We start from the raw sequence: 27,781 nt of genomic DNA, 5'->3' as shown, positions 1-27,781 counted from the left end.
CTGTATCTCGTATGTCTCCTGTGATCTTCTGAACTCATGAAACCAACTTCTCTGGGCTTCACTTCAGAAGCATTGACATTCCCTTAAAGTCCTTTGAAGCAGTTTCACGACTAAACCCCTTCAAAAGACCACCGAAGAAGCTCAGTGCTCAGGGTTTTCCATTCACCAGAGCTCAGGCTTGGCAGTTTATTCAGCTTCATACAGGAGATGACCTGCAGTACGTGAGGACAGTCTGAGTGAACTGATTGACCCATGGTGTCGGTCCAAGCTACTGACCCGCACTGTGGATTACATAAAATACCCAGCATGCTCTACTTTGATGGGCTTTGTTCATGGAAAGTCCACAGGTTGTGAAGCAGACAGACACTTGACCTCATTTCATGTGAAAAGAAAAGCAGAGGTGAGGAGATGGAAACTCAAAGTGGGTGAAGAGGTATTAAAGTTCAAGGACAGCTCAAAGATATTGTCAGAGAAAATGAGATTACCTGGAAGAAGAGGATGATGTTCCAGATGAGTCCCAGGATGATGGAGGAGTTTCCATCGGCAACATCGGAGGCGTCGATGCTGACCAGCTTCACCTGAATACACATGAATTTACAGGATGTGCTATTAATGCAGCCAATAAGAAAGCAGTTAGTGGACGAGTCTTCATGCTGGTGTTACTCACATTTCTCTCCTCCAGGAAAGACAAGACCTTGGCGATGTTGTTGAGTCTGAAAATCCGATGGGTGGACTTCTTGAATCCATGAAGCTGGAAAATCATTCAGAATGAAAAGAAGCATTACTGACGAGTACAGAAACCGCAGACAGACACATTTACTCAAACTACCAGGACTGCTGAAGTGAACAGCTGATATGATAATGTTCTAAATACTTTACAGCTGCGTGTTTAAAAATCACTGCGATGAAGAAAACAAAGTGTTAAGAGTCTGACCAGCTTGCAGCCCGAGAGCTCCTCCAGCAGGGCCATGAGGATGTGTCCATCCTGGATGTCCCGGAAGAGATCGTGCACCTCAATGGGTGGGTCACACTGGGGAAAAAGGAAAGAAAGAGGAAACATAAGGGACAATCGATAACATTTTTGAGGAAAATCAAATACAATACCGGGACCCTTCTCAAAAGTGTGAGGTTTAAAGCCGCAGAGGTGTAATTGGGGGACTAAAAGGGGGAGTAATCCACTCCTCTGTAGCCTCTTCTGAGGTAGTAACTGAGGCGAGATAGAGGCGAGGGGAACACAGCTCTCTGTGTGTGTGTGTGTGTGTGTGTGTGTGTGTGTGTGTGTGTGCAGGTCTGACTGTGTGTCTATGTGGAGCTCTCGCTGTGCTGTGCTTCCCCAACGCCTGGAACACAAATGTTACACCGTCCTGGAATCAATATGAAGTTACAAAGAATGTGGCGGCTGTGGTTCAGTGGTAGAGTCGGTCGTCTCTCAACGGGAAGGTTGAGGGTTCGATTCCCAGCTCCTGCAGCCACATGTCCGATGTGTCCTTGGGCTCTTAACCTTGAGTTGCTCCCGCTGCTTTGTCGGCAGTGTATAAATGTGTATGAATGGGATTAGTTACCTCTGATTGAATCTTTACTCAGCAGCCTCTACCATCAGTGTGTGAATGTGTAGGTGTGACCTGTGGTGTAAAAGAGCTTTGAGTATTCAGAAGACTAGAAAAGCGCTATGCAAGCTCAAGTCCATTTACCAAAGAGGTGATGATGGCTGAGGGAAAAAGTGCAGTCTGAACAGGGCTTCAATTTGCTGCCCTGGCCAATTCCATGGGAGAAACATCAAATATTTAACAACTCTTTTTAAGTTGAAGGTGGATTTTATGAATCTCTTTGAAAGATTTATTTTAGTTTGAGCCACCTATATTTTATATTTTCATGGAGTGAAATTTGAGTGAAATCAAACCCAGCTGACAGAAGAGTAAACGCTGTAATGTGATGTTTTAAACCGTGGATCAGTCAGTAAACCACAGTCTGCACCGTGTGAGCCCTGTTATCACAACAAGTCATTACACACCGAGGAATCTGTGAGACCTGTCTGAACACGGAGAACAGTGCATGGTGGGAGAGGTGGGGGAGGGGGGGTATGAAGTGACTGGAACTTTCCAAGATGACTGAAGACAAATGTGTGATTGTCAATTAGTGGGTCAGAGATTTGATGTGAGGCCAAACAGTGAGTAAGAGAAGAGAGGCTCATTGTGTGTGAGAAAACAAAAGATCTGATCAGCGTTCAGCCTCTTGACTCGCCCTGACTCACTCCCTGCTCACGACTGAAACCAGAGAGAGAGAGACAGGAAGGGAAAACAGAAACACGGCGTGACTGAGTCAACAGTGATGTAAGGCTCTGCTCCAGCTCGCTGTGTTTACACAGACAGGTGTTCTGCAAACATTACGCTCAGTTTATAGAGAGGGTAAGGCATCCACGTATTGAAGTGAATTATAAGTATGTTGATTTAAGGATACCTTGCGTTTGCAGAGCATGGGGAAATAAAAATGAGAAAACTAAACAAAGAAGGCTTGTTTTCAGTCCGGTTTAGGACAAAGGGAAGTGCAGCGTTTCAGCCTCTTGTGGCCAAATTAAGTATTACAACAACAAACACAAATAAGTCAAATAAGCAGGTTATCATTTTTACCATCTGTTTACCACTGATGGGAAAATATTTCAAGTTTATTAGAAAAAACATTACACTTTTATTTCCCCCTGCTCTAACTAATTTTAATAACTGGTTGTCAGGGTAAAAATAAAGACATTTATCTGAGAAATTATTTAAAAAATCAGACTTATACTAAAAGTTATAGCTTCAATCCTTGTTTACTTTTGCTTCACCTGCTTAAAGTTTTTTTTATACCACCGGTTTAATGGAAGAAACTTAAGCACCACATGAATGCAATTCTGAAAATATCATGCCGGGGTCAATGCATGTGTGAAAGCAAGCGGGTGATTTTTTCCTAAGGCAAGACACATCGAACACTTTACCCCATGTTGCTCCCAATACTTCAGCAGCATGTGAATGTGTATGAATGAGATTAGTTACTTCTGATGGTTCCTTTACTCAGCAGTCTCTACCATCAGTGTGTGAATGTGTAGGTGTGACTTGCAGTGTAAAAGCGCTTTGAGTAATCTGAAAACTAGAAAACAAAAAAAAAATTTCAAGGCCATTTGCAATTTACCAAAAAATACCTAGAAATCAGATTCTTAAAAAAATCGTATTTTCACTCCACTGACAACCCTTTTTCACCTTGTTTCATTGTTTTATTGCATTAAAGAGAAAAAGAGTGGATTTGGTGCACTGTCCTGAAAAACCTTCAAAACATTTTGTGGTCGAGGATTCAGCACCCACAGAAGTTACTGAAGGTGAGCGTGTTTTTCGGATTTCATTTCAGGGCCAGAAAAATAAAAGAATGGAAGAAGAATTCACCTTTTCTTTAGTCGTAAACACAGGAAAGAAAATCCTTCAGATGAAACATGGAAAAAGGATCACAATGTTTTTCCCCTATTTGCCTCGTAGGACTTCAATACATATATAATATAAGCCGCCTATAAATGTAGAAGTGTTTGTCAGACATTTAGCATGATAAGGTGTGACTTTGTAGTGAGGGAGAAAGATGGACACTTGATTGATCCAAAACCTTTCAGGCAGGATGTATAACTTTCTAAATTAGATAAAAGATGGAGTCATGTTTTTTTAAGCTTCAGTGTTTGAAGATGTAATCTGTTATTTATTCACACCATTTCATTTGGTACCTATTTGCTCCTCTTTAACCTTCCACATGTATCTTCTTTCTTTACAGTTTTAATCTGTTTTAACGGCTCTCCGGTGACTCCGTGGAGGACGGACTCTCTCATCCAATCAGCCGAGGTGTTCGCATACATCAGCTAACAGGGAGGTGTTGAGAGGAAAACGACCACCCCGGGGGTAAGTAGATCTGTAACATGACCACTGTTCTCTCAGATTAACACTTTACAGCCCAGTGAAACTTTACTGCAGCACGCAGGCGTCTCCACAGGGCCACACCTCAAACTCTCCGAGACTGCAGCGTTGTTTATGTGCAGCACACGTCTCCGCTGCACACAGCGAGCATCGTGCGGTCTGCGGTGAAGACGGAGCCGCACTGGGCTTCAGGGCGGAGTGACAATAAAAGACAAAAAAAAAAAAAAAAAAAACGTGCCATTCTGCTCAGTTAGTAAATGAGAGGTGAGGGAGCAGCTCTGTAATAACGGCATGTGGAAACCATGATTACTGCTCCTGCTGTTTGTGTGTTTTCTGCAGCCATGACAGAATGTCAACATACCTTTTCTAAATGCAGGTTCATCCATCTGGTGAAAGTTCTCTTCTGCACCACTTCTCTTTCAACTGCAACACAAAAAGACACAAAACATATTTTTTCAGTCAACAGGAAACTGAAGTCAGGGTCACAGTTACTTTTCAGAGAGACAAAAGAAGCAAGCGGGTATGAATCACCTCTCGCCTGAGGCTTACTGACGAAGCAAAGGCACGGCATCATGGGGAGCACACAGAATAAATATTACATTTAACTATCTGTTGCACTTTGAAATTAAACATCCTGACGAAAAAAATCATTTCTGAAGCAACATCACAGATACCTTTAAGGAAAATTAAAGAGAGAAGACTTGTCAACACATTATATTTAACAGGAAGCCGCCATCCAGCTGCACTAATCTGCTTATTTCAACACATAGGAGCTTCACATTCACTCAGGGTAGTTAGTTTTAAAATATAAGACTAATGAGAAATGATGCTACAGCTTTGGACCAGAGTGAAATATATAAACTAATGTTTGTAAATCATGGTCACATTTAGAGACAAGTAGACCATAAAGAAAGCAGAGTAAACTTTAGAGAAGGTGTTCCCTAACTTTCCAGCTTGCAACCCCCAAAATAACGGTGCTGGAGACTGGAGACCCCCACTGCTATGTTGAAGTGCTGGCTTCTCTGACAACAATGCAGCAGTCAGTATGTCCTCCTTCTAAATTTAGATTCTGGTCCTGAATGCTCTGGATTTGTTTGGACCAGAGAAGGTAGGCGGTTTTAAGGCACCCCCCACACGGCCGTTTTGGACGCCCCTCAGTTTGCCAGATATGAGAGCAGTTATCAGGTCAACAGGTGTTGCAGCGATGGAAGCGGGCAAGAGAAGTGGTTCAGATAGAAGTGATTGTACCCGACCTAAAAAGCCTCTGCATGTTTCTAATAAGCTCCACGAGCAGAAACGTGCTCAAACTAGGATCAATATTGGAGATGATTTTGAAAAATGGAGAGAGGTTAGAACACAGAAAGGTTTACAGACCGATGCAGAGCTGGATAAACACTGAAGCTTCAGTGTCCACCACATGGTGACCTGTGTGAGCATCGACTCTAGAGAGAGAGGGGGCGAGATGAAACAGCAGTCTTCAATGTTTTGAATTTGGACTGCAGTACCCATTTTAAACACTAGGTATTTTTTTTTTTAGGGCGTGGCCATCTTATTTTTGTTGTACAAGAATGAAAGCGCATATCCAATCTGTTATCCTATTGCGATGACTACTGCACAAACATGAGGACAACCTGCTAAAGGCAAAAATGTGGCTTGAAAACAGACGTCAACAAACTAAAGATGACATCATCATGGTCACGTCCTCTTCTTGTAAACATTACTGTGGTTTAAATCATGTTTAATGTTTTCTCTGATAAAAGGAGAGGGACTGCAGTCTGTTGACCGTTGACTTTTCATTGATTTCCTCCTGAAGGCGCTTTGGTCTCGACCGACTCTGTTGCACCAGAGTGCAGAGAGCAAACATATGGGGGTAGGGATGGCAAACTAGAGAGGGTGGGGTCGAGGAACTCTGCTACCATGGAAACGCCTCCAGAGTCAGCTGTTATTCATCTTAATGTCCTGTACGGCTCACTGGAGCCAACTCATGCCTTACACAAACCGAGGGTAATGAGAGCGTCGGCTGCAGGATGATATTGATTTCTTCTTCTTCCTCTGGTCAGTGGAATATTATGATGGCTTCACTGAGCCTGAAGGAGAGACAGTGAGCCGTAGAGCAGTGGCATGAGGAGGACTGGGCCAATGATTGTTTAACGTGCCTCGTTCATGGGACTGCAGCGTGGTGCTTTCTAACAAAAAAAAGACATTTCACCGCCTGTTCTCCGAGTTTGTATTCAAGAGGCGTAGCTGAGAAGACTTTAACGCATGAATCTTTGTCAGAGCAGAAACAAGGAGGTGGAGGAGGGAGGGAGGGAGGGAGGGAGGGAGGGAAGGAGGTGAGAGAAGAGAGAGAGAGAGAGGAAGACAGAGAAGAAGTGACAGACACAGCCTGAAGCCAAATGAGCAAGATGAAAATGAAGAGCATGTTTAGAAATAAAAACAACCATACACTTCAAACTAAAGGAGAAACTCCAAACAACTGTTTGTGACAATAATGTGACAAACAGAGTAGATTACTCAATCATAATCACGTCATCAAGCTTTCATGCAACATGTCTGCAAATGCACCAGTCGCAGACTATAAGCAACAAGTCTACACCCTCCACTCTGAACACAAAGTCTGCATCATAGACTGTAGGTAACATACAGTCTATGGTCTGCATGCACAACAGCACCCTATCACAGATTAACTCCTTAAATCTCTGCTACCATGCTAATGCTAAATGCACTGTTGAATGCATCCTAAAAAGGCTCGAGTCAGGCATCGTAATTTGAGATTTTAAGCTGCACCATTCGACCAAAGTGGCACAGATGTTTGAGCTTTCAGAGGAGTCTGAGATTTGTCGACATGAACACATTAACGAGCTGGAGTCAGAGATGCTGCCCAAACATTTTTTATCTTTGATACAGATTTAAACACCAAGGCCTAGTCCACATGTAGGCTGGTATTTTTGAAGATGTAGCTTTTTCTTTTGGAAAACTCCTTCCAGGGTGAACGTGTTCAGAAACTCTGTTGAAGGTGTTTCTGTGTCGATGGGAAAACTGAGTTTTGTTCTTGTAACGTCAGGCTGTGCGCCGGTTTCTCCTCCATTTGACGTCATTGTGCGACACTGTCACTTTTGTTTACATGAGATTAGTGCGACGGCAGACGTAAACGTTGCTAACTGGACTTTTAACATGCTCACACACACATACACAGTTACTCTCCCACTATGTTGACGAGCGGAGACGCCTGATTGGACGACGGAGGTCACTTTCGCTTCATACGACACTCAGACGACAAAAACCCTGCTGATTTTGGACGAGACCCGGTCGGACTTCGGGTTGGTGGGACAACTTGAAAATGAAATGGTTAAAGGACATCGCAGTCGGTCTCTGAGTGAGCTGCTTCGCCCGCACAGTGAAGGACAGAGTGTGATGAGATCGCCTGTAAGTGTTGTCAAAAAAATAGTTTTTGATGACTCGTGTGGACTAGGCCAAAGACTGTATCTGCAGTTACTGTTTACCCCTCTGATAGTTTCTGTACAGATTGCTTTTTCTTTTTTCTAACCGAGCAAAAAAGCAACAGCACAGTGAGGAAGTTGTACCTGGCTGTAACAGCATGCTCTCAGCTCCACCAGTACAACAGAGCGACCACATTAAATGACCACACTCTTGGCCCCTTGAATTAAATAAATCACGACCAGCTCTTACAATATGGTTCATTCATAAGGAAAACACACATGACGTATCAGAGCGGGACCGGAAACTGTGAGCTAATCTTTCATTAAAGTGTCAAACACTCTGGTTTTTTAAAGACGCTGAAACAGGAACCAGAGCTCTACTTTGGACGCTTCACCTGGAAAATGACATCAGCTTAAAAAACGCTATATATTTTACTGCACATAAAGGACTCCTTCTAAAAGTCACAGAGAGTCAGATTTGACAAGTCTGACTGAGAGAGAGCTCCCACAGTGACAAATTACATAATGACTACAGAGGTGTTTTCACTGTAATATGGAAAATACACAAACTTATAAGTGGTGCGTGCTGCAGGATTTGTGATCATTAATTCTTAAAGCTGCACACACAGTAGAAAATATATAAGAGGGGCGTGTTTGTTTTTCTGTTTGATCATTTATTCTGAGGCCCAGAAGCATGAAGAGAAGAGTCCTAATGATGCCTCTGTATGTACCGCCTCGTTAGTTTGTACAAACGTGTGTGTGGACTCTACGCTCATACATTGATCCTGCAGAGTTTTATACACACCAGCCTGTTCTGACTGTGCAGCTCAGTTAACGGGAAAACAAACAGCATCAGTGTTCAGAAGAATCGCTGGCTGCAGGAACCAAAAGTGCAGAACAAAGAATCTTTTTTTTAAAAAAACAATGTCAGGTGCGTCGTTTGAAACACCTGGTGCAAGTGTCTTTAGGGCGTGTCCAACTCAGATTAGAATATTCATCTGTGTGCAAAGTGGCGCAGGGAGCAAACAGATCCAGCATGGAAAACTATATTTGAAACCAGGTTTTTGTTGGTTTAGGGTGCAGTAGGTTTTTGTTGCCTGAAGGGAGCAATGTGTCACCCTGTGCACCTGATTACACCTCATTATGACACCCACACACCCTGAGCACACAGATGGGTGCTAGTACATTTACTGCTTACACAATGTGGATAGTGGGCATGACACCTGCGTTAGTCGTTATCTTACAATGACACTAGCATTTACACTCTGCGTCAGGTGTTAGACAGGACCCAATGTTTTTAAGTATTTAACCTCAAGCTTCATAGCTCTTTGTTGTGGCAGAAAGTGACCAAGAAGAACCATCACTCCACAACTTCACAACCCCAAAGTCCAAAAGGTTGTACAAAAATATCTTTGTGCAATTCTTCTTTCTACTGGATTGAAATCTGACTGCTGGTTTGAGAGTTTATCAAAGTATTTGTCAGAAATAAAACTAGATCTCATCCTCTTTGACTGTCGTCGTTAAGTTTGTCAAAAACATTCAATCCTTTTCAATTCCAATTTTTCTTTATGCTTTCTTAATGCTTTCTTTATGCCTTCATTTTAGAGATAGGACTATGGACAGAGTCAGAAGAGAGAGAGAGAGAGAGAGAAAGAGAGAGGGGGGAACAACATGCGGGAAAAGGAGCCGCAGGTCGGATTCAAACCTGGGTCGCCCACTCTCAAGACCTTAAGACTCTGAACATGGGGCACGCACACTAACCCCTAGACTATACCGGTATCAACTCAATCATATTTTTAACCAAAAGCTGCTGCAAGAGAAAGACAGAGAGCACTGTCTGTGTTAGAGTAAACGTCGACAGTGTGCAGGAGTTAGCCGGCTTCTTTAGTAATTAATAAAGATGAATGACTCAACACTGGGGGGCTGTTTGTGTTGCCATGGTACCAAAAAAACAGAATCAATGTTATTACCTTTTGATAAGAACCATATTGAAGTTTAAAATTCTGATATCATGACTCTGGTCCAACAAACACCATCCATCATTATTTATATCCGTTGTTTGGGGCAAGTGAACAAGGTCATCGAGCAGAGAGACGGATGTGGTGTCACTCTGCGGTGACTGATTACCAACAGAGACCCAAACTCATAAAATCCCCAAACGAGGAGAAGAATAGAAGTGGTGCACCGACAGAAGAGATGGAGCTACTATTTATATTTCTCTCTAAACGTCTGGGCCTGCGACCTTCCTCATCGACCTCTTATGCGTTTCTGAAGTTCAAACAGAAACAGAGGCATCTCCACACAATGACACTGTGTCTGTGTGCAGGACTGCCCCGGTCTTCATGTGAGTCCTGGGTGGAATTTATTAATGGGGCTCCCCTCACCATGACGACTGCCTGCGAGCCTTTTTCATTCATTAAGCTTCCACTCTTCATAGCTGGGACCGAGCCAAGAGCTGGTACTGTGAAGGGAGGAGGGGCCTGGGAACAGGGGCAGGAGGACCAGGACTTCTGATGTCTGCAGGGTCTGCGCTGAATCAACTCCAGAGAGCATGTCTTATACATGTTGATATTCGTATCCATTCTGGAAGTGTTTAGCTCGTATTATTATTGTTATTTATGATGTTATTTAATGTTTTATTTCCCTCTATTATGTCTGTTAAGTTGTGACTGATCCTGTTTTAAAGCCTGCCACTCCTTTAACCTCTGCTGATCATCTCTTAGTGCTCTCTCAGTATCTGCAGTGATGCAGTTTAATGTGTGCAAATAAGTCATAAAATAATAATAAAAAACTGATAAGAGGGATGTGTTGGTAATAAATACAACGTGAGCCAATCATCTCAGCAGCTAGAAGGCTCAGCTTGACACAAACAATCACACAGTGTGTGTTCAATGATTGATGGGACTCATCATACCATCACTAAGCGACTTCATTAATTAAAAGACAAGACGCCTCATGAGGCGCGGCTCAGCAGGCGCCATTGATTGACCAATCACATTATGAGTTTGCATTGTGGTGATAAATCAAGAGCATGTCATGAAAAGAAAAAAAGAGGCTGAGAAATAGATTCTTGTGGTGGTTACATATTTTCCAACAAGTTAAAGGAGCAATATGTAACTCTGACACCTAGTGTTTAAAATGGGTACTGCAGTCTAAATTCAAAACATTGTAGAGAGCTGTCCCCCCGCCCCCTCCTCTCTAGAGTCGATGCTCACACAGGTCACCATGTAGTGGACACTGAAGCTTCAGTGTTTATCCAGCTCTGCATCGGTCTGTAAACCTTTCTGTGTTCTAACCTCTCTCCATTTTTCAAAATCATCTCCAATATTGATCCTAGTTTGAGCACGTTTCTGCTCGTGGAGCTTATTAGAAACATGCAGAGGCTTTTTAGGTCGGGTACAATCACTTCTATCTGAACCACTTCTCTTGACCCGCTTCCATCGCTGCAACACCTGTTGGTTTGACCTGATAACTGCTCTCATATCTGGTAAACCGAGGGGCGTCCAAAACGGCCGTGTGGGGGTGCTTAAAACCGCCTACCTTCTCTGGTCCAAACAAATCCAGAGCATTCAGGAAGCCAGCACTTCAACATAGCATGTTTCCTTAATGTCTGATCATATAGTGAGGTCAGTTTCAAACATCGGTTAGAGCTCTGATACACACACAAGTTACTTGAATCCATCGACACTGTTATCAAGTCAGCCTAAAAAGACATGTCACATGTTTGGTTGGTCAGTTTTCAGTCTAGAAACAGAGCTCAGAGCTCGGTCTCTAAGCTGAACACCGCAGCACCTAAACTCTGTCCTGTCATTCAGCTTCCCTCGGTGCCAATTAGAGCCACGAAGACGACTTCTCCCACTCAGTAAAAAAAAAACAGTAGAAAAAACAGACGCCTACTGATATTCTGGAGCCGCCCACACACACCTCACATTCACTTTGAACACAGACTCAGGAGATGAGCGTCCGTGATTGTTCCTCTGCACGTCCCCGTCATCAGACTGAGAGGATCTGAATATTCCCCGAGGTAAGGGGGATAAAAAATACAGGAGAGCTGTCGCGTTGAAATATTCATGCAGCGGCAGCGACAGGGGCTTCCCTGCACACTGCAGCGCCGCATCATGCAGAAGATTACATAACGGCACAGTTCACCGAGAGGCTCCTCTTCTCTGAATCATCATCTCACCTGTTTGTCTTCACAGATTCACATCAAGAAGGGAGCAAGGAGATAATACACGCTCAGATCTTTGAGATAATCACTGTTACACGAGCTCAAATCATGGTATCAAGAAAACACATAGACTAACTGTAATATGAATATAAAGAGTGATTTCTTCTTTTTGTCACAATTTCTAGACTTATAATGAAGCCATAACATTATTAATGATTCTCCTCCAGAGCTCTGTAAAATAAATACCCTCTTTGTTTTTGTATTTCTGATATGATGTCGTTTCTAGGAGCGATTTAAAGTATGTATTATGTAAGATATTCTCTGGCTATTAAGTCATACATATTTGATGTAAAGTAACCACGACATTCAACATGATTATTAGAACGATGGAGGTCAAAGCTTTCCACTGAAAAAAAGAAATGTTTGAGCTTCTTCTGTTGGTAATTTAAGATCGTTTTAAAGAGGATTATAAAATCTACAGACAGCCACTGAAGGTCGACGTACTCAGATCAATTATTCCAGAAACATTATGATCAATAAAACGATATAAAGACCTCATCATGCAAACAATGAGACATTTGAAATGGAATGAAGACAAACCCACAGGCAAAGTCTTTTCTGAGTTTACACATTCATACATATTCATAGTCCCATGCAAAGTCCCATTCTCGTTCCAGATCTAGATCCCCGTTCAAATTCAATGTCATACGACATAGCAGCGGGTTAAGTGTCTTGCCCAAGGACACATCGGACATGTGGAAGCAGGTGCTGGTTATCGAACTCTCGACCTTCCAGTTTAGAGACGACCGACTCTACCACTGAGCCACAGCTGCCCCACAGCAGGAAGCCTCTGACCAAAGTTCATTCACAACAATATCAAATCAAAAAACAACTGTTCACACTCTCATTAATGCTGATGTTAAATTCTGAGAGTGATACATCTTTTAAACGTGGTCAGCTCAGGTCATTTTTTGGTGTTTTTATTGCTGTCGTCTCATGACTAGCATCATGACTTCCTGTTGGAAGGCGTCCATGAAGACTGTTAAACGCTCCAAAGAGCCATTTGAAGTATTTCATGTGATTGTAATAAAAAGTGAAAGATAAGACGAGAGCCAGTCAGCACCTGCAGCGGCGTTTCCTCACAGGGCTTACCTGTTTGAAGGGTTAACCTTCCCGCTCTGGTCTCATGACCCACTGAGGTTTAAACACGCTTGGCTCTGAGCGTTACGTCATCACTGAAACCACGAGGCGGGATAATGAGCAGGTAGGACGTCCAGACTGTCGAGTCCTGTCTGTGCTTCAGTGAGGGGATTTACAGCCGTGCTCATCTAACATCCATCAAACACTCTTAACGCTCTCGTTCAGTGATGAAGATCAGAGGATCTGCAGAGGTCCAAAACCATGTCAGCGTTACTCAAACAGTAAATCTGTTCTAAACCGTCTCATTTCTAAGAATTCAACAAATGTCCGAGACGTTCTTCCTCTGAAGCATCTAGTTTTAGTTGCACAACAGAAACATGATCCTCGCTGTGATCTGGTCAGCATGTTTGTGTAAGTGATGGTCAGTGGCCGGAGGAGAGTCCTCGTCCTCGTGTCGTTGCCCCCTTACCGCACAAACTGTTTCTTATCTTAGCCCACACACCAAGAAGGACAGCGTGCTTTGTTTCCTGCTGTTTCCTTTTAAAAATACTTTATAACCATCTGTCAACAGCAGCACTTTAAGTCCTTCAGTCGAGCCATAAGTACTTACATTAAAGATCTACACACTGAGAGCTCCTTTGTGCACAGAGACATCATCCTTTTAATGTCTATCATCACAGAGTGCTCGACCAAACGATAAGGGAGTTCAGCACAAACAAGCTGAGGGTTTATCAGAAGATAAAAGCTCCTCGCTGCAGGTTTAATGACAGAATAATGTACGGATGTAGTGGGTTTCATGAGTGTGGGAGGACTGAGGATCCATCAGAATATAGGAAGCTTTAGTTATCAGCTTGAACCACTTTAAAGGCATCTCCATGGAGGCGTCAAAAACAAGTTTACATGTTAAGTAACGCTGCCTGAGGCTCATTAATCACTCGTACATATCAGTCGGGATGCTTCAACACCAAGCTGAGTGTCTGGGTGACACCTCATAACAACACACAGGCTGCTGGAGAAGTCTCAACTCATGAGTGGTGATGATGTAATCAAAGGTGATTTATGGGGGTATATTCAGCACCTTTTCCCTTTTTTTTAAAAAAGTCCTGAAGTCATCAAAACTATACAATCTATAGGTCACATGTTTCAGCCCTGGAATACATCCTGCGCCAGCCTTTCTTTAAAAGGTAGAGTGTGCGACATATTACCCATAAATATAGAAGAAATCAAGTCTATACTATCTGAGTCATGACTGTCTACAATGAGTGAGAAGCTCGAGTCCTGCTGGCTGTGTTGTTGTCAGAGCCATGTTTACATGGACAGGACGGCCGGCTCCTCCCCTTGTGTATAAAAGCTGTTTTAGTCAAGAATTAGAGAGAAGAAGAAGAACATACTCACTGATTATTTGAATCATGCAATGTGAAGCTACGAGCTAACTAAAGAGCGCTAACATTAGCATGCTAACACAAAATTGCAGTCGAAGGACATGTTTTGTCTGTCACTTATGCTCAAGGAAGTGAACTGGCACCTCTCCAGCTACCAGACCAAACTCCAGAGGCGGTCCGCACCGGGGGACCCTCTGGTTCCCATCCCAAGTCCCTACAGGCTGAGCTACTGCCGCCCCACACTATTCACACTAAATATAACCTCACTGTGCAGTATGTTCTGGCCAGGACTTTTTAAAGTATAAAACGGAAGCACACTGGTTACACTAAACCACCCCAACATGCAATGCAGCTCTCACTTTATCCAATAGCAGAGCTCGCCAACTAGCGGTATTTAAGTAACTGTTAGGGTCAGGATCACCAGAGGCCCCACAGTACAATATTATCGGGATAAGATATTATTGCGATTTTAACGGTTTTGTGAAATGCTGAGAATTTTTTACAATATAATTTAGTTTAACTGCAGATCATTTCCACAAAATTAAACTGAATCAAGAACTGTCTTGTCAAATAAGAAAACATTCTCAGTCTTTTCATCTCACCCTGTAAAAGGCTGCATGCCCCTCACAATCTGAACTGTTAGTATTTCAGTCCAATCGAACTTATACTTGAATTTCAAACAATGCAACTTGTTCAAAATGAATTGTGCAACCCTTTCAGCAATTAAAAACTAAAAAAGCATATTTGCTATTCATATATTACAAATATCGATCCTTGGCGGCCGTGAGACAAAATAAGATCGCCACTCAAAATATCCAGATACTATGCTGTATCGTTTTTTCCCCACCTCTAGTTACTATACTGTAATAAAGTTGATATCATGTAAGATTATATAAAAATGACTACGTAGCTGTATTAGTAAGGAACAGGTGTTTATTGTATGGTCATGCCAGCTTGATAGCTCTCTTATCCAGTGTAGCTCAGACTAGATCAAAGTCACCTAACTCGTAGTTTTGTATGTTGTTAAAGGCACACTAATGGTCAGGTTAGCAGTATGCAGTATATAATCTGTGAGTGTGTAGTAGGCAGTAGGCGTACATGTTGTTTCGGTTTCAGACACAGTCTCTGACAAGTTGGCTGTTCATATTCTGTAAAGTACCTTTTGTTGAAGCCTGCTTCCCCCTCAGGCCAAAAGCTGTTTCCATAGTGAGCCGTCAGCCAGGAGTGATGCAAAGCCATACCTAGTATCGCTCTCATCTAAATATAGGGTCACTTCTGACTCTCATGAAAACCACTATGATAGTCTCTGAACCAGCGGTTGACTTTAAGGTGAATACATCCCCTTCTCATTTACAGTCTGTGGTTAAAAACTTCATATTCAACAGTTGGAAAAGGCCACCTTTTTTTTTTTTCTTTCTAAACAGATTTCTGGCTCCAAGAATCCCAAAAACAAGACTTTAAATACCTGTGGATGATGTCTTTGACTCGAGTGTTTCTACAACCTTTGAGTTTCTGAGAACTTCAATAAACCGAGTGTGATTTCATCCTCAGAAGAATGATACAACCCCGATTATTAAGGTGACGTGTGTTTAAAGTGACGGCAGAATAAAAAGATCTCCTGAGCCCTTCTACCTGACTGAAGAACACGGCAGACTTGGAGACAACACAAAGGGATTAGAGCTCAGTGATCCCTCAGATCAGATCAGAGAGAGCCTGTCTGAGAGCTCAACACAACTCACGCTGTCTGATGTCATCCCGCAATAAACACGGTGCAGATTACACAAACCTGCAGCTTTTTCAAACCAAGATCAGGGGGAGGAGATTTAATGGATAAGCACACGGAACACCTGAGGAACAAGGATCAACTGAAACTACGGGAACACGACCCAAAGTTTATAGAGGAGGGCTGGATTTGGATAGAAAATAAATGTGTTTCAAACAGGTGCTCGAAGGTAAACGGAGCATTGTGTGCGCTCTTCAGAAACTGCTGCTCCTGGTTTGAAGAAGAGGAAAAACATGAGCACGAGGAAAGTATTTCTGACTGTGAGGGGAAACAAAGTGAAACATAAGGAGTGAGAGACTCAGCAGCTCACGCTGAAGTGCTGCAAAATTGAAAAGCAATCCCTGGTGGGTGTGTGTGTTATTTAGTTTTTTCTGTACCTGCTCAGCGAACATCCCGGAGGGGGGGGGGGGGGGGGGGGGGGGGGGGGGGGGCTGCAGGTCAACCTGAGAGCATTGTCTCTTAGTGGTGAGACACACGGCTCTCTGTCTGTGTTAACCCTTTGAAGTCAACTGTGCTTCAGAGTTAGCGTTAGCATCGAGCACCGTCTGTGAGCAGTGGAACCACCTGCATCTCATTAAAAAAAAAAAGAAGCAGCCTCCACCACCGATCATAGACTGGAGAGACCAAAGAGAGAGCGCCCGCCAACCCCGGGCTTATATAACCCACGAGGAGGTTTATCGCACAATATAACCACTGACCTTTTAAAAAGAGGCGCAAAGTATTTTTAGAGGGGGAAGTGGGCATTGTGTTATAAAAGGAGCTTCTCTTCAGACCGGTTTCTGAGCACTTCTCAGGCTGCAGGTTCACAGGTAATTACTGTGTAAAGACAGAAAGAGCTAATCTGCACAAGACAAGAGGAATTTATGTCAGCTGCAATGTGACAACTGAAAATAACACACTCAACTTACTGTCTGCCTAAAAGGTGGTTGGTATACCGGAGATGTCACAACTCGAGTAAAGACTGAAAAATATTTAAAGCATCTTGTTGCTGATGAAGGCTGCTAGAAACTATTATTTCCCCAACGATTAATCTGACAACTGTTTCCTTGATTAATCAATGTGTCGTTTAGTCGATGAAATATTTGGTCTCACTTTTTTTTATTTTTTTCATTTAAAGCTACAGACACAGAAACAGCCTGTTCTGAGCAGGGCTGAAATAGAGGGGTTTATAGACATGATCAAATACAGGATCAGAGTGGATTTAGAACAAGAAACTTCACACACATGTTTTGGGGAGCTCTGAGACTTATTTAAACTGAATGAAAAGGAGGAGAATATGTGACCTTTAACCCCATTCAGCTCCATCTTTAATAAGTTTGAGCTTGTGGTTTTGCTACCTGTAACTTATTCACTTCTTGTTTGTTTGCTAAAGGTCTGTGATGTTGGATAATGTTAGCTTACATTGGCTTTGTCTGTAAATTAACTCAAAGACTCTTCAGGACTTTGTCACCGAGCACGTTAAGCCGTTCAATCACTGCAGGGCAGACGGGGAACTGTATCTCCCAGCTCTAAAGTCAAAAGAGATGATGTATCCTCGGGTCATGATTTGAAAGCAAAGAGGAGACTTTATGAAAGACTTTATGGATCCCTTCAGTCCCTTCTGTGCGGCTCTTTCATCACCTCCCCCACACAAACCAGGTGCTTACTCATCATCTGTGTGTTCATCATGTGAACTGTCAGCCCACACATCTGCACACCTACACTGAGACAACTGGGACACTTTATAACCCAGGTTTTCAGTTTCAGTTCCCTTACATAGAGAGAGGAGGATCTTATAGGATCGGAATATAGACACAGGTAGATTTACTCCATAAAGTTGCAGATTTGATTTTGCTTCTTTAATATATATCTTCATTTGAACCACACGTACAATATGTGTAGACAACCTCCTGATATATACAAGGTGTGTTACTGGAGGATTCCTCTAGAGGGAGAACTACATAAATCAGAACGCGTACAACATCATAGTAGAGATTCTGGATTTCCACAGTGAAATGTAAACAAACATGGCGCCCCTCGAGGAGGTTTATCTAAAGGTAATTCTAAGATCACGGCGATAGTTGCAGACTTGATCTATTTACTTTTCTTCAAAACTTTCCTCCATTGATGTAGCGGCTCTCAGGTGTCTCCGAGGTTGTCACATCCGCTCTCATCGCCATACAACCCTACGCTGCTCCTAGTGGTTAAATGCATATTGCACAACCAACGCTCTAAAAGCCACTACAGGATACACAAGGCTGATGTCATGTGTTCATGTACCTGTTTTTAAAAAATCAAGTTTACTCAAGGCATTAGACAGCTCTTCATTTTCTTTCATTGAATCGCTTTAAAATGTTTTATTAATAATGGACCCAGTACTTCAAGAGTAATCCATCCTCCCATGACCATGAATATCCGCATCAGCTGCAGGCTGATATTTCCATCCATAGAGGCACTGGGTGATTGTAAGTCAGTTCTTTTAAAGTGTTTCTGAATAAGCTGACGGACGAGCGAGTTGCTCTTTGAGAATGAATGGAGAGAGAATGTGAAAGAAAACATGAATCAAAGATGAAACTAAACAACAAGTCTGGATAAAACTCAGCAGGAGTGCAACAGAAGTTAAAAAAATTGCCTTAAAAAAAGTCAATCTGAATCAAAATCTGAATTTGACCCATTTATTAAATTAAACCCTGAAGCCCTCCGGCTGTTTTGACCTCAATCTTCTGCTAATGAACCAAAAATGGAGCTCTGGATGTGAGGCGGAGAGAGACTCTCTGAACGACTTCTCCCTGGACTGAAACCTCAGCAGAGACGAGCAGCAGCAGCTGCTTTGTTTAAGCAAATTAATATTACATGCAAAGTCTGGAACTCTGCAGGCTGCTGCAGCTTCTGTTAGCCCTCTCCTTTCCACTCGGAGCTAACCCGTTTGTGGAGCTTCAGTCGATCCTTTGAGAACCTCCTTTCATCATATTGTCTTTAGCTGCTGGCGTTTCTGAGGAGGCGCTGCTGAAAGCTTAAGTAATCAAATTAAGACTTCAGTGTCTAATTACAGTTTGAAATTAAGTCTGATGGTCTTTATGTTGAATATTTTGGTAAATTTGACCAAAACATCATCGAGGTCATCATGTCAAACCGTTGTAAAAGGAGAGTAATACCTATCTTTACTTCGCTGTCTAAAGCCGTTTTCACACATGCACACCTGAAAATATCTAGATCATTTCAGGAGGACTGCTCTAGATATTCTCCTGACCTGGCTGCTCCACACAGCGGGAGACTATCCCTGTCAGACGGGAGGGGGGGGGGGGGGGGGGGGGGGGGGGGGTCTACTGAGGTAAGACATGCGGAAGTGGCGGACGAAGCATCACAGTCAGATTGCATTCTGCCCATTTTTCTTTCCGGACAGATTTTTGACCTGCAAGTGCTCGTTGAAACACCCGTGACCAATACTACTTTCACAACAAACAAAAACCAGAACGATTTAAATTCTACGATCTAGACCCGCACCCATCAATACAGTCTGTTGGAGTCCAAGGAAAAAAATGATTTGGGTCCCCTCCAACTAGCATTCATCCCCCTCATGTCAGGGTCCCAACACTTCTCTTTTTTTCATTTCCAGAAAGCTGAGTAACTGTCTTCAGAGATCTGGTGGTTCATTGTCTTTAACGTGCTGTAGGAGCTACTCTGAGCTCTGACATGTTTCTGAATCCCTCTGACAACCAAAACAAACCAGTTTAGACTGGTTAGTTGGACGAGTGCGCGTTAGGACTTATCCCCCCCTTACTGGGCCAGTAAACAACTTCTCTAATGGTTAAGATGGTTTTGTGAATACAGCTTTAAGAGCTGCAGTATGTGGAGGAGAATCTGCCCACAGAGCAATCTGTGAGCATGCAAAATGATTTCGCTAACAGCATCAAGCTTTAGGAAGGGAGCTGTGACGGTGTGTGTGTGTGTGTGTGTGTGTGTGTGTGTGTGTGTGTGTGTGTGTGTGTGTGTGTGTGTGTGTGTAGCGTGTGCTGCCTCGTCACAAATTCTGCAGCTACTCTGTAAAATTGAGCCTCGGGCGGGGGGTTAAACACAGAAAGCTTATTTTCTGAGAACCAACGAGCATCTGAAAGTGTTTATAAAAGCGTTGCTGCAGGAACAACTAAAGGAGGAAATTCAAAAGGGATGAGGAGATGAAGTAGAGAGAAGGACCTTTGTGTTTCTCCACCCCCCCTTAACCTCCAGAACATCACAGAATAGTTTGTGAAGGCTGCGTCTCCTGGAGGTGGAAGGATTGGGCGCACGTTCAAGAACGCCGCATTGTGCCCGATGTGAGCATCAGAGCCGAGCTGTCACTGCTGCTTGCAGACAGTCTGGATCAGACGAGGAGAGTCAACAGATCTCAAAGGGGACTGGGTGAGGAGGTGGGGGTCTTTTGTTTGGCCTGTCTGAACTCCGCCTGGCACACCGCAGGTCGTGTTCAGCACGGTGTTTTATGGGGAATCCTTCACAAGTTTTTTTTTTTCTGGAGATTAACAAATTGCCTTTTTTCTGTTTATTCAAGCTAAGCTAAGGTGCTGTTCTCAGTCTTAGGTCGATGTTGTTAATTACAATGACGGCACAATGAAGTCATTAAAATGTTTGAAAAGAAGTTTCTCGAGTATTGTTTCACCTCGGTCTTTTTCTGCACAGATTTATCTTAAAAACTTTCTCTTGAACGAGACCTAGAAATGGCCTAGAACTCAAAGGTACATGAAAGTATTTTCATACAAATTATCTTTTGTATAAAGGTGAACGCAAGGGGCACAGATGGCCTAGCGGTTAGGTCGCGCCCCATGTACCAAAGCAGTAGTCCTCACAGCAGGCGGCCCGTGTTCAAGTCCGACCTGTGGATCCTATCCGCATCACATTCCCCACTCTCTCTCTCCCTCTCCCTCCCATGATTACCTACTCTATCCACTGTCCAATCAAATGAAGGCAAATACCTCCACAGAATCTCTTTCTGACAACGTTGACACCAGACTGATAGAAATACATTCAAACCACAAGATATTTCTTGTAACATCTCTGACATCGGACTGTGTCGTCCCCACAACCACCGCCGTCCTCATTCATGCACGGCCTGCTCCGACCTCCACCTCAGCGGCAAGGAAGTGTGGACAACAGGAACGAGAGGAATACAAAGAAGAAATCCTTCCTGCATATTATCCCCCATGCTCTTTTGTAAAGCGTCTTGAGATAACACTTATGAATGTCCGCTATACAAATAATGATTGATTGATATTAGCTAAGTTATCTTCCACATGTAGAGTAGATTTAAAGAGAATCTGCAGAAGGACAGGCTGAAGCTGCTCTGTTGTTAGTATGATGTTTTGTGCCATTAATGTACTGTAGAAGAAGAGTGTGAAACAAGACGTCGTCATCAAAAGAGCTGAATGTAAGAGATTCTTTACATGAAGGAAAATAAATGAGGTCAGCTGAAATAAACGCTATCAGGGGATCCTGAGCAGCCGACATGTACATATAGACGGATAGTGAGTGTACACACCTTTCCTACAGCTACACATGAAATCACCACCTCATACATCCAGGTGAGAGGAGACCAGATAAAAACCCCTCTGTACAGACACTTTTAATGATTAAAACTTCACGTCACTGAAGGCTGAAGCTCAGGGTCAGGTCCAGGCCGGTACACCACGATCCGTGCTCTTATCACAAACCAACACCTGTCACTGTTTTCAAGGCTTTTAAAACTGTTCTGTTCTACGTTTTCAGTCAGAACATTCTTTAAATAGAAACTTTGTGTAACTTGGCCTCGCTCTCCATAAACGTTTCCTCACATCTCAGACAAGCTGTAACCTAGAGACGGTCCAAACACAGTCCAGACCTGTGAGGTCTCGTGTTTATCCTGCTCTATTTCGGTCTCCAATCAAATTAACCTCAACGTGGATTCTTGATTCTTTGGTCCATTTACTCCTGTATGTATTCACCTCAATCGTCCAAAACTGGCCTCTAGGGTTCTGAGCATGCTCCACAGTTCCCGTGCAGGACTTTGACCTGGAAGTCCAACGGCTTAAACGCTGTAAAGTCGTCCATGATGTCACCGTTCGACATACAGACAGTTTGCTGCTTGCTCACTTGTTTTTCCATAATTTGGTATGTGGCGTTGTAATAGTTGAAATTCTGGAGTGTACCTTTAAGACATCCTTTGTTGCCTAGTTACTAGGGGAGTGACGTCACTAGATGGCACCTTGTTTTCATCCTCGAAGTTTAGATTGAGCGACTCTTCTGCCATGGACGGTTGTCTGTAATAAACCTCCAGCTTTCCTTTTGCCTCTCAACTCAACAGTGACGCTATTGCGCTCATGTATGATAAAATAGTAGTCGTATTACCGTGCTCCGTTGAGGTAGTTTGTAATAAAGGACCAGCATTGTGGAAACCGCAGACACGTGCGGTTGTGCACTTTTGGCTAACGAACTCTCTCCAACACTCTCAAAAACACAGCTAACCAAGAGGCACGGACCCTGACTGTTACAATGTGGTCAACACTGGTAACAGGTCAACAGGAAGAAGGTCCAGCAGTAACTAGCTGAGAGGAGGGAATACCGCCACCTACTGTAGAGGAGTTGGACTTCTGTCAGTAAATTGATTCTCCTTCTGTGCTTGTTCTGGGACCAGGACAGTAGTCCAGTTTAATGGCCTGATGGTAAAAGCTCCACTTAACTGTGCATGTCTGTTTTAATTCATAAAAGTGAGACCAGACCAGAGCCAAAATCAATCCAATTAGTTGTCTGCCCATGTTGAAATTGGAAAGTGTCTTTGAGGCAGCGTCAGCCAAGCAGGAGTCGAGAGTCTCAAGTTCCAACCAATTAGAGAGCATTTCCCTCGTGCATCACACATTATGGTCCGCTTGTTATTGTACACGTGTGAACACAGGGTTATGATGTTTTTAGGACATAGAGTTGGGATAATTAGATCCTTGATTTTAAATAAAGTTTATGTTAAAAATCTGTACTCGTGGACATGAAAGTGTGCTTCAAGTGAGAGCAAAAGATACAACACACTTTTGTAGGTATTCTCTCAAAAGTCTCTAAAATAACCTTGATGACATCATCAGACTGGCGCGGTCATCGGAAAATAATCAACCAGTTTAAGACCATCCAATGAGTCCTCTTTCAACCTGCAGAAAAGACCGAACACCAGCTCAGCTACCCAGAGAGAAGAGGTGGGAGGCAATGTGTGTGTGTGTGTGTGTGTGTGTGTGTGTGTGTGTGTGTGTGTGTGTGTGTGTGTGTGTGTGTGTGTGTGTGTGTGCTGTGTGGGCAGTGTGATGTGGGAATGTTGCTCTCAGGGACTCGCTGCTCTCGTCTCATCGGGCGTTATGTAACAGCCCCGGGGGCCGTCGTTTTAGAGCGCTCGCTGCTCGCCCAGCTTCACAGAATCACAGCCTCATCAGACAGCTCCGTCTAGTCCCTGAGTTGCCACAGAGGATAACGGACGAAAAGGCACTGAAACTTCTGCAGCTCTTCCAGAAGCAGAGTTTAGAGGAAAAAGCTTCAGGCAGCGATGTCGCCGTCGTGCAGCGGACATGCAGAGAGAATCTGCTGCCTTCTCATTAGAGCACAAACCCCTGCAGAGACTCCAGCAGAGGCTTCTGCTGCAGTCAGTTTATCACAGTCTTATTGGCTGGACACACACTAGCTCATATTAACTCTGTCCAACCAAATGTAGACTGCTCCTGCAGCGTGATGTGTTGGATTAGATGTGACCATTTCTTTACACTACGGCGAGGCAATAAAACTATTTGAATACCTCCACATCACTCAAACTGTGTTAATATCATCAATCAACTGGACTGTTTTACGATATGCTGAAGTGGATCAGTGATGAGTCAAACGCTCTTTAAGAGTGAGTGGATACAGACGATATCATGAAAGGAGGAAACAAATCACAGAATCAAGCTCTGCAGGTTTGTAACAGTGTTTCTTATCGATGGCGCCTTCCAGAACATTTCAACCTCTGTGTGTGTTTTTAATGACTCAAGCCAGGATTGTGTTGTAATTCAAAGTTTTCTGTTTCCAGGGCAACGGTTGCTCACCAGGTGTAATAAGACCCACACAGTCCACTGTGATCACCCCGTGTGTTGTTTTTGGCACGCGGAAGGGGAAGGAGGGGGGCACTTCATCCATCTTCATCCAGTGAGATCATATTTCATTATCATAAAGAACATCTTCATAACCTCGACAGTGAAAGAAGGGAGCAGCAGCACATTGATATGTCTGATAAAGGTTTAAGTTATGAGGAAGGAAGACATGCCCGCACACTTGCTCAAATGCAACAAAAAGTTTTAATTTGTCACAAAAGGACGTTGAAATTAATTCAAACTTTTGGTGGAATTTGAGCCTCTCTTCTTCCTCAGTCTGCTGTTTTCATGCGTGTGTCGATTCCCTGCAGAGAGGGTCGGATTTGATCTCCCGTTTCTCTACTCATGACAAGTGATCGGGTTTAAAAAGATGTTTGAGACTCATCTGTTCTGATTATTTCAAGGCAAAGAGTCCAAAGTAATGTGGAGATAGCATTTTCAATATGTCGACTGCCATCGTTGGGCTTCATGATTATACCTCTTCAGGGACCAATGGGTGACGTCACAGAGACTACAGCCATGTTTTATACAGTCTGTGTTTTAAACTTGATGGATTCTGCAACCTGCAACTTCAGAGGCATGGTAGAAAGAGTGCTGTATTTTTATCGTGTTAATCAGAATGGTGTGGTTGCACTGAGTCCTGCAGGCCTTGTTATTAACACTTCATCATACCATCTTGTTGTTAGAACCATTCTTCTTCTGCCAGCACATAAAACACAGCGGCGGTTTGAGTGTACGAGCCGAGGAGAGCTTGTTGCCTGTTGCAGTGTTTGGGTTGATCCCTGTTCGAGCTGAACAAAGCTTTCATTCTCACCACGGCTCATTAAGTCAATTACTTCCACTTTAAAGAGCAATTGTTTAGTCTGCTCCTCTAATCTTTCCAAAGCCGCGTTTGGCACACTGGCAACACTTAAACTGCAATACATGAGTCACAGGTTCACTCCAGTTCAAAACTAAAAGTCAAGACAATCTCAGACTCCTGAAATATATCTGATATGTTGGTCTGTATCCCTGCAGTCTACGCTGTGTGCCAACATGTGTTTGCACATAAAAGGCCTTCAATGTTACTTAAAGGAGAAATATGTAAAACTGACACCTAGTGTTTAAAATGGGTACTGCAGTCCAAATTCTAAACATTGAAGACTCCTGTTTTATCTCGCCCCCTCTCTCTCTAGAGTTGATGTTCACACAGGTCACCATGTGGTGGACACTGAAGCTTCAGTGTTTATCCAGCTCTGCATCGGTCTGTAAACCTTTCTGTGTTCTAACCTCTCTCCATTTTTCAAAAGCATCTCCAATATTGATCCTAGTTTGAGCACGTTTCTGCTCGTGGAGCTTATTAGAAACATGCAGAGGCTTTTTAGGTCGGGTACAATCACTTCTATCTGAACCACTTCTCTTGCCCGCTTCCATCGCTGCAACACCTGTTGACCTGATAACTGCTCTCATATCTGGCAAACCGAGGGGCCTCCAAAACGGCCGTGTGGGGGTGCCTTAAAACCGCCTACCTTCTCTGGTCCAAACAAATCCAGAGCATTCAGGACCAGAATCTAAAGTTAGAAGGAGAACATACTGACTGCTGCATTGTTGTCAGAGAAGCCAGCACTTCAACATAGCATGTTTCCTTAATGTCTGATCATATAGTGAGGTCAGTTTATCATTTAAATCAGTAGATATCTTACAGATTGCTCCTTTAACCTTCCGTGCAAAAACAGATAACTTCAGTCAAGTGATAACACCTGAGGGAATCATCCCACTAATACAACGTGCACGAGACGTGGTGGCAGTTTTACAGAAAAGCCAGTAAGTGAATTTAAGCTTTGATAACAGGAAAGAAAAAAGCAGGGGGATTATATCAGAAACCTGTGAACAGTGAACATGGGGATCATCCTGGTTCTCTGTCAGTTTGCTCCCACAGTCTTACAGGAATAAATCCACTGAAGAGGCAGAGAACAATTTGTACACCCACAGCAGCAGAGAATAGAGCAGCAGAGTGATGCAGCTTTGTAGCAATGTGGGCTGTTAGTGAGGAGACAGTCAGGGAGCATCAACAGCTCGCAGAGATTCAATGACTGGGAAAATCAGGGCCCATATCAGGGACGATGTTTGAAATACAAAATTAGCAGATTGCATCATGACTTTTTTTGTGTGCAAGACTCCCACAATGCCTCTCATGTTTGACAATGAAAACAAGTCAGAGTTTGTTCAACAGGTGACTCCATCTGCCCAATAAAAAACCTCTTCTCTGAATCAGTAGTTATGTGTCCTAGATGTCAGCATTGCATTGATTTTGCACAACAAATAAACATCGGCTACTGACATCGGTTCATTCCACATTATTTGATGATGTGCCAATTTCTGTCAACAGGCCCGATATCGTCTGAAAGTTGAAGCGATGCATCCCTGAGAACTCACTGTCACTCTCCTAAATTCTCAAACATCCATCTGTTAGATAAATCAACAACATCTCCTCTCCTCTGCGGGTACTTTAGAGGAGTTCTAGAGGAATTTAAGGTTTATAATTTACAGCATTAGGAGACTGAAAGAGTGATTTGGTAACATTGCAGACGACCAACGCAGAGTTACAGAGTCATAGTTTATTTTTAAAAGATGTGTTTCATTTTGCTTTGAATAGAAAGAAAGACTTGAACTGAACCTGCTGCATCACAGCGTGAAGAGGACTTGAATGACCTGCAGGATGTTACTGATCTGATGCATGATGGACAATCAGCTGTCCAAGTTTCTCATTCTGTCCTACAAGCGACCATAAAGGAACGACACAGCCTGAGGAAATGAACGTACTGATCATTTTCATGAGTATAAATGTTGCAATTTCTCATTTCCACCATTATTCTCTTTTTTTTTTTTTAAGTGTGTGTTTTATGAATGTCTGTGACTTTTCATCTCCCTGCAAGTATCTCTTTTCACTTCTACTTTCACACCCCACTAATAAATGAAGTTGTTTATATTAGCTGCACATCGTTTGTCAACACAAAGTAACCTTCAGGTCTTTTTTTTAACAGCACTGGGGGTCACAGAGCCTCCGAAGGAACAGACTCTGTTTACACTTTGTTTTTACGCATGAAGCTGCACACTGGCTTCAAAGCCTCCATACAACAGTAGTTTGAGTTTAAATAGTTAAACTCCAGAGTGTAGCCTGAAGAGAGCAGTGGAGTAAACGCAGATCTATTTGAGAGCTCGGTGTGGAAAGTTTCGGACTCGTGGCTGCAGAGAAACCAGGTCCAAAGTTCTGGAATCAGAAAGTAAACGCAGCTGAAAGTCGCTCTGTGCACTCACTCAGTCCTGCGTGGAGGTTGTGCATGCGTGGCCAGGCCACTCACCGCACCACACTGTTATCAAACAGCGGAGAAAACAAGTGGAGAACCGGGATGCTCTTACCTTGCAGGTTTTGCACCCGCATGTCGCTGATCTGTCCGATAAATTCCTCCCTTTCGAACCAGTCTTCCCACTCGTGTCCGGCCATCCTGAGCCGCGGAGAGTGCAGGAGTCCCGGGCAGGATCAGTCAGCGAGCTCCCCCCCCCCGGCTGGAGGAGGAGGAGGAGAAGCGGCTCTGCTGCAGCGGGCAGGCGGGCACTCTATTGTCCGACCGGCCGACGGAGAGCCATGCAAGCCGGAGACACGGAGATAAGTAACGGGACGGGTTCACTCACCGACCGGTCATCTCTCTGCCGTTCACCGGGATGTAACACCGGGACTTCGAGCCCGGACAGCGAGGGGAAAGATGGAGCTCCGAGAGGACAGCCCGGAGAGATAAACGTAGAGCGGGGAGGAAGGAGCTGCAGCACCTGGTGGGTATTTCCGAGAGGTGGGATGGA

General features: G+C 43.5%; 1 protein-coding gene across 1 annotated transcript in view; it reads right to left on the bottom strand.

Moving 5' to 3' along the window:
* clmna (calmin a) overlaps positions 1 to 27,781 on the bottom strand; it is a 40,296-nt gene extending 12,515 nt beyond the window's left edge. Inside the window, exons 1-5 of the mRNA XM_061062619.1 lie at positions 27,344 to 27,781; positions 4,288 to 4,349; positions 935 to 1,030; positions 668 to 751; positions 486 to 578 (exon numbers count right to left, since the gene is read on the bottom strand). Of these exons, the coding sequence (XP_060918602.1) occupies positions 486 to 578; positions 668 to 751; positions 935 to 1,030; positions 4,288 to 4,349; positions 27,344 to 27,428 (420 nt within the window). The 5' untranslated portion in view covers positions 27,429 to 27,781. The remainder of the gene's footprint in view (positions 1 to 485; positions 579 to 667; positions 752 to 934; positions 1,031 to 4,287; positions 4,350 to 27,343) is intronic.

This window comes from Labrus mixtus, chromosome 18 (genome assembly GCF_963584025.1).
Source record: "Labrus mixtus chromosome 18, fLabMix1.1, whole genome shotgun sequence".
NCBI lineage: Eukaryota > Metazoa > Chordata > Actinopteri > Labriformes > Labridae > Labrus > Labrus mixtus.
This window is presented reverse-complemented; position numbering and strand designations above follow the sequence as displayed.